Here is a 6,685-nt window from a genome sequence, read left to right on the forward strand (position 1 = left end):
AAGAGCTCAACATGCAAACTGGAGCGTGGGGAAACGAGCCAGCCTGGCTGCCAGATCAGGAGGGGAGTGGCCAGGCGGAGGAAGAGCAACAGAGCCCTCCTGGAACACCCCACAGCACGGCAAAGTGATGGAAGTAAGTCTGCAGCTACCAAGAGGCCAGACCCAGGAGACAGTCGGGCTTCTCTGCAGGGGCAGCAGCAATGATTTTCTATCGGTGGACTTTGCTAGGCAGAATCAGATTCCCCTTTTCCCAAGGAAGCTTCCCATGAGCGTCTCGGCCATAGACGGCAGGGAATTGCAGGAGGGGGAGGTCACGCAACAGACCCCCTCTCTGAAGAGGACAGTGAATAGGCACTCAGAAGTGCTAGCTTTTGACTTAATTGACCATGACCCTGTGGGCAGCCAGTGCCAGGGAGATCTCACCTTTGGAGATGCAGACGGCATGGAGCACTGCAGGAAAGAAGGAGAATCCTCAGGATCGCACCACATCAGCTCCCCAGGCGGATGGAACGACGCAGAGGCGGGGATGCAGGAAGAGAAACTGAGCCAACTCACCAAAGAGGACACTTTTACCCAGAACATACGGAGGGACTTGAGGGAGGGAGAGGGGGCAGGGGAAGGGCTTGCAGAGAAAGAGGGGTTACTCTTTAGCAATGATGCCCGGTATATGCCCCAGGACTCCCTCAGAGGGAAGATTCTCAGGCAATATCATGACAACCCCACGGAGGGGCATGCAGTACATGTCTTCACGAGGCTCACACCCAGTAAGGCCAGTCTTGGGCGAAACCCCAGAGCCTTCCCAGGGCAGGGGGAGGGGGAGATTGGGGGACCACCTATTGAGGCATGGGGTGAGAGGAGGGAGACAGTACACCAACAACTGGATGGAGACGTGGCAAGGGGCAATGAGGCTTACAAGGAGGGGGCAGACCATCACAGGGGACTGGAGAAGGTCTTCCACGGAGGGGACAGGGTCTGGCTGTGGTCAGAAGGCCTTCCCATGGGGGGAAGGGGGAAGAAGCTGGCACCCAGAAGGCTGGGGCCCTTCAAGGTTCTGACACAGATCAACCCTGTCACCTTCAGGGGGGAAGTACCTACAGCGAGGAAGGTCCATCCCGTGGGTCACAGGTCTTTGCTCTCACACTTTAGGGAAAGCCCAAGGTTCAGAGGACGTGACACACATCCAACACAAGACGCTGACAGGAGGGAGGGGGAGGAAATCACACAAAAGACACTAGACAGAAGGGTGGAGGGAGAAGGCAGCCAAGAGGTTCCAGAAAGAAAGGAAGAGGAGGAGGTCTACAGTGCCACAGCGAGCCCGGGCTCCCGGTGGGGGGAGGGGGGGTTAAAATGTCTGATGGCCAGGCAGGGCACTCCTGCTTCCCAAAACGCGGAGGCAACCACGCACACCATGCAAGGGGAGGACCGCACACTGGAACTGCACGCTCCTTTCTCCCACAGACCCAAACCACCACACGTCAGTAGCACAGGGAACACAGAGGGGGAGGGCGATCCCAGGTGGGGAGCAGGGGAGACGCAGACCCAAGGAGCCCTCCGGGAATCGGAAGCAATTTTCCAGAGGGAGGAGGAGGATGACAACGGAAGGAACTACACGGACCAGCCACCCAGCACCGACTGGGAACAGGATTTTACACACACTACAGAGGAGGAAGACCTGTCAGGCTTCCAGCCCTCTTTACAGACATCAGACCAGGCAAACCAGGCCTCAGAAAGGGGGGGGGAGCCTGGAGGGGGGGTGGATGTAAGAGAGAGGGCTTGCAGAGAGCAGCCCACTCTGCTTACTTCCATCAGATGGGAGAGCAGCAGCAAGTCTGGGAGTTCAAATCAGGAACAGGAAGGGTTAAGACGGGTCCAGGGCTCTGCAGAGTCCTGGTGGCTCAGCTCCAGGTTGGTAGCAGGGAAGCAGGGGAGGAGCTAGCTTCAGCAGGGGCTGGAAAGGAGGGAGGAGAGAGAACGGCACCTCAGGAGCCTGGTTTGGGACCACGGAGGACCCATAGAGCAAGGAGGAGGGGCGTTTGGAGTCTTAAAAGGGGGGTCAGAGCCCACGAGACGCCATTGTGGGCTTCTGCCCCATGCAGAGCAGACATGATTTGAGACATCTCACCACTGTATATAGCATGCACAATAAAACTATGAAAATCCAGAGGATGTGTGGAGTGCTTACTCGGGAGTAGCCAACACCCCATCTGTGACAGGAAGGTATAAGTTTCCAAGAGAAATTTGCTGATAGTTGTTTTTATCTGGCAGGGTCTAGCCAGAAGCAAATTCTTGTGTTCTGTTTTGTAGATAGCATCAGATGCATTGCAAATACAGAGGCACAGGTGCATTGGTTTGCACAAGAGCTTAGCAGGTATTTTAAGCTCAAAGAATTAGGTCCAGTGAAGGTTTACCTAAGTGTCAGGATTGACAGGTCTGCGGATCACAGTTTCTTGCTGAGGCAGGAAGGTAAGATTGAACAGTTGGTTGCAAAGTTCAAGAAGACTGATAGTGCTAGTATCAGAACACCCTTAGAGATTTGTTTTGTTGAGGATAGTCAGTTCGGGGAACACTCTGAGTCCCAGAGCCCCGCGATGTTCCAATCAACTCTAAGGAGTTTGTTGAGTTTTTCTCAGTGGAGTAAACCAGTTGGTATGTTTGCTATGAAGAGGCTTAGCCAAGAGGATGCACAGCCCAGTGTGCATGCCCGGAATGGCATAAAGAGAGTTCTTAGGTATCTGGGAGATACTAAGGAGTTGTGTTTTAGGCAGCCAGTTATGAGTACAGCACAGGACACGTGCTGGTCTGGCAGCAACTGGGCCAAGTTGCAGGACGGGGAGTCAGCAACTGAGATAGGTATGAAGTATGATGATGCTCTGATGGAACGCTATTCCAAGCGTCAAAGCTTTATTACTCTTTTCTCTGCAGAGACTGAGTATGACGCTCTGTCAGGAGTCTGTGGAGCGATTCAGGTTTGCCAATGTTTGGTCCAGAAGGTCAACGGGGAGTGTTGCCAACCCATCACGGTTTGGGAGGACAACCGGCTCTGTTTGTTGCTTACTGAGACTGGTTGCGTTGTAACCAGTGCCAAACGCGCTGACATTCGTTTTCGGAACGTTTGCCAAGGCGTCCACGCAGGATTGGCAAAACTGAGGGATTGCCCGAGCCAGGGGAACCTGGCAGTTGGGTTCACCAAATCTTTGGGTTTCCGGAGACGTAATGGATTCTGCAAAGGTTTGTGTCTTGCGTAAGGAAGTCTTTACGCTACCCCTGCGATGCAGGACGAGAGGGGGTGTGAGCTGAGGATTATAGCTCAGCAGTCGTCCTGTATCACGAGGGGCTTGTGACGTGTCGTATAGACAGGAAACAGGAAGTAGTACCTGTTGCTATTGTGTATCTGTATATATGACATCGTCTGTTTCTGTTCTGTCTGTTGTGCTGAAGCTTCCATCCAGGATGGATCTATCTTCCCCAGGTTGGAGTTGTTTTAAGAAATAAAACTTACTTGTTTTAATGAACAAGGGAGTGAAAGTGATTTATTTCATAGGCGCTGAAAGCTGGAAAGTTTCCGCTGCTACAAGCTGCAGTTTGAACTGTTATCTAAACTTCAGAAGAAAGAATTCCGAGACGTTTAGAAACGAGGCTTGACTTTCGTGATAGAAGCAGAAACTGCGCAACGGGAGCGCACTGGACAGTTATCTGCTACGCAGCTTGGACTTGGATGCAGGCAAATAGATGCCTGACAAGCGTGCTAAGCAAGGGGTTTTTGCTACGCTTCTACAACTCTGCTGATAGACAGGCATATGTCAGGAATGCTTTGATGGTGTTTCCTGCTTGGCAGGGGGTTGGACTGGATGGCCCTTGGGGTCTCTTCCAACTCTATGACTCTATGATTCTATGATTCCACCTAAACATTAGGAAGAACTTCCTGACAGTCAGAGCTGTTCGGCAGTGGGATTTGCTGCCAAGGAGTGCGGTGGAGTCTCCTTCTTTGGAGGTCTTTAAGCAGAGGCTTGACAGGCATATGTCAAGAATGCTTGGATGGTGTTTCCTGCTCGGCAGGGGGTTGGACTGGATGGCCCTTGGGGTCTCTTCCAATTCTAGGATTCTAGGATTCTATGATTCTATGAATTTAATTTAGGGAGGCCATAGTTAAAGGCTTGCCAAATGCACACACAGAAAGGAAGCAGGACTGAATGTGGATCCCCTGGGGCTGGATCCTATTGTGTTTCACTGAGCAAGGGGAGTAGCCTCTGAGCACACGCAAAGTGCCACTGTCCCTCTTATGAATACCTGCAGGCAGCTCTCATATACCTTGGTTTAAGCAACAGGACTCCTGTTGCTTTGAAGATTCCACCTCAACATTAGGAAGAACTTAACCACCTAAACATTAGGAAGAACTTCCTGACAGTCAGAGCTGTTCGGCAGTGGGATTTGCTACCAAGGAGTGTGGTGGTGGAGTCTCCTTCTTTGGAGGTCTTTAAGCAGAGGCTTGACAGCCATCTGTCAAGAATGCTTTGATGGTGTTTCCTGCTCGGCAGGGGGTTGGACTGGATGGCCCTTGGGGTCTCTTCCAACTCTAGGATTCTATGATTCTATGGGATATAAAGGTAATCCCTTGCAGAACTTGCAAATGCCCCGTAAATGAAATAAACCAAACAGCTGAGCTGACAGGCGGGGCTGAAGCACTGGCAACTACATATCCTCTAGAACAGGGGTTCCCTCCAAAATTTTCCCGAGGACCCCTCATCGAGCCGCTATTGTGACAAGGACCCCCATTAATTCGTAATCCTAAATCTAATTCCTAATCTAATTTTTCCAGCAAGCTTAGCACTGATCTTGGAAGGGTTAGGTTCAAGGGACGCCGACGATTTAGGTTCAGGATCGGGTTCGAGAGTCGCTGACTTACTCGCTTGAACATCGAATGCACTCTCTTCCTCTTCATCTGTAGGCCTTTGTCGTTTGAACGAACCCCTTTTTAAACCAACGGTCCATTTTTAACTACGCGAACTGTAGCTTCCGCGAAAAACAACGCTTTGTGGACAAACACGGCGGTTTTGCAAAGAGGCAGCGTGCGCCAGGGAGGAGGGAGGGGAATGGAGAAGACAGGGGACCTGCGCAGTAGCGCACAATTGAAGCCGACGCGCGCAAAGCATCTTGGGGAGGTGAGCGTTAGTCGAACGCGCCCGCTGCCTCTTTGCAAAACAGTCGTGTTTGTAGAATCGTAGAATCATAGAGTTGGAAGAGACCCCGAGGGCCATCCAGTCCAACCCCCTGCCAAGCAGGAAACACCATCAAAGCATTCTTGACATATGCCTGTCAAGCCTCTGCTTAAAGACCTCCAAAGAAGGAGACTCCACCGCACTCCTTGGCAGCAAATCCCACTGCCGAACAGCTCTTACTGTCAGGAAGTTCTTCCTCATGTTGAGGTGGTTAAGTTCTTCCTAATGTTGAGGTGGAATCTTCAAAGCAACAGGAGTCCTGTTGCTTAAACCAAGGTATATGAGAGCTGCCTGTAGGTATTCATAAGAGGGACAGTGGCACTTTGCATGTGCTCAGAGGCTACTCCCCTTGCTCAGTGAAACACAATAGGATCCAGCCCCAGGGGATCCACATTCAGTCCTGCTTCCTTTCTGGGTGTGCATTTGGCAAGCCTTTAACTATGGCCTCCCTAAATTAAATTCATAGAATCATAGAATCCTAGAGTTGGAAGAGACCACAAGGGCCATCCAGTCCAACCCCCTGCCAAGCAGGAAACACCATCCAAGCATTCTTGACATGTGCCTGTCGAGCCTCTGCTTAAAGACCTCCAAAGAAGGAGACTCCGCCACACTCCTTGGTAGCACATCCCACTGCTGAACAGCTCTTACTGTCAGGAAGTTCTTCCTAATGTTGAGGTGAAATCTTCTTTCTTGTAGTTTCATAGAATCATAGAATCGTAGAGTTGGAAGGGACCACAAGGGCCATCCAGTCCAACCCCCTGCCAGGCAAGAAACACCATCCAAGCATTCTTGACATATGGCTGTCATGCCTCTGCTTAAAGACCTCCAAAGAAGGAGACTCCACCACACTCCTTGGCAGCAAATCCCACTGCCGAACAGCTCTTACTGTCAGGAAGTTGTCAAGCGCCACCTAACGGCATACAGCGGAACTCCTGCCTCCATCTAATTCCAGTTTTGCGCTAGACTCTGCTCATGCAGGAAGCGGCCAAAGCAAAGAAATCTGTTGTCGTACGAAATAGATTTAATATATTTTTTTTATTCTAATCGCATCTTGCGGACCCCTCTGGCATAGCCGTGGGGCTCTGGGCCGCTTGGCCTCACCGGTTGTTGCCGCAGAGGATGGGCTGCAGGCCGGCCCAAAGCTGGACGAAGGCCGAGCACTGCCCTTGGGGGTCTTCGGCGGGCGCCTCGCTCTCCCCCTTGCCCTCCTCGGCGCTGGCGTTGGTGCCGGAGGTGAAGTTCCCGGCGGAGCTGGTGCTGTTGGAGGTGGCGGCGGGCGGCCTGGAGGAGCAGGCACCCTTGGGCAGGAGCTTGGCCAGCGCCGAGAGGATATCCACGTCCTTTAAGACCTTCTCCATCTCCGTCAGGTCCTCCAGCACGGCGTGGAGACGCTTCCCGGCCGCCGTGCCGTTCACCTCGTCGAGTTTCAGCTGCGGGAGAAGGGCAAGGGTTAAGTTGCGGGTGAGCAT

General features: G+C 52.3%; 1 protein-coding gene across 1 annotated transcript in view; it reads right to left on the bottom strand.

The window, feature by feature from the left end:
- Positions 1-6,685, bottom strand: part of LOC118078892 (ATP-binding cassette sub-family A member 2) — a 76,897-nt gene extending 70,212 nt beyond the window's left edge. Inside the window, exons 1-2 of the mRNA XM_088660189.1 lie at positions 6,318-6,685; positions 3,096-3,264 (exon numbers count right to left, since the gene is read on the bottom strand). Coding sequence (XP_088516315.1) covers positions 3,096-3,264; positions 6,318-6,685 — 537 coding nt within the window. The remainder of the gene's footprint in view (positions 1-3,095; positions 3,265-6,317) is intronic.

Source organism: Zootoca vivipara, unplaced genomic scaffold, assembly GCF_965207765.1.
Source record: "Zootoca vivipara unplaced genomic scaffold, rZooViv2.hap1.1 HAP1_SCAFFOLD_30, whole genome shotgun sequence".
In the NCBI taxonomy this organism is placed as follows: Eukaryota; Metazoa; Chordata; class Lepidosauria; order Squamata; family Lacertidae; genus Zootoca; species Zootoca vivipara.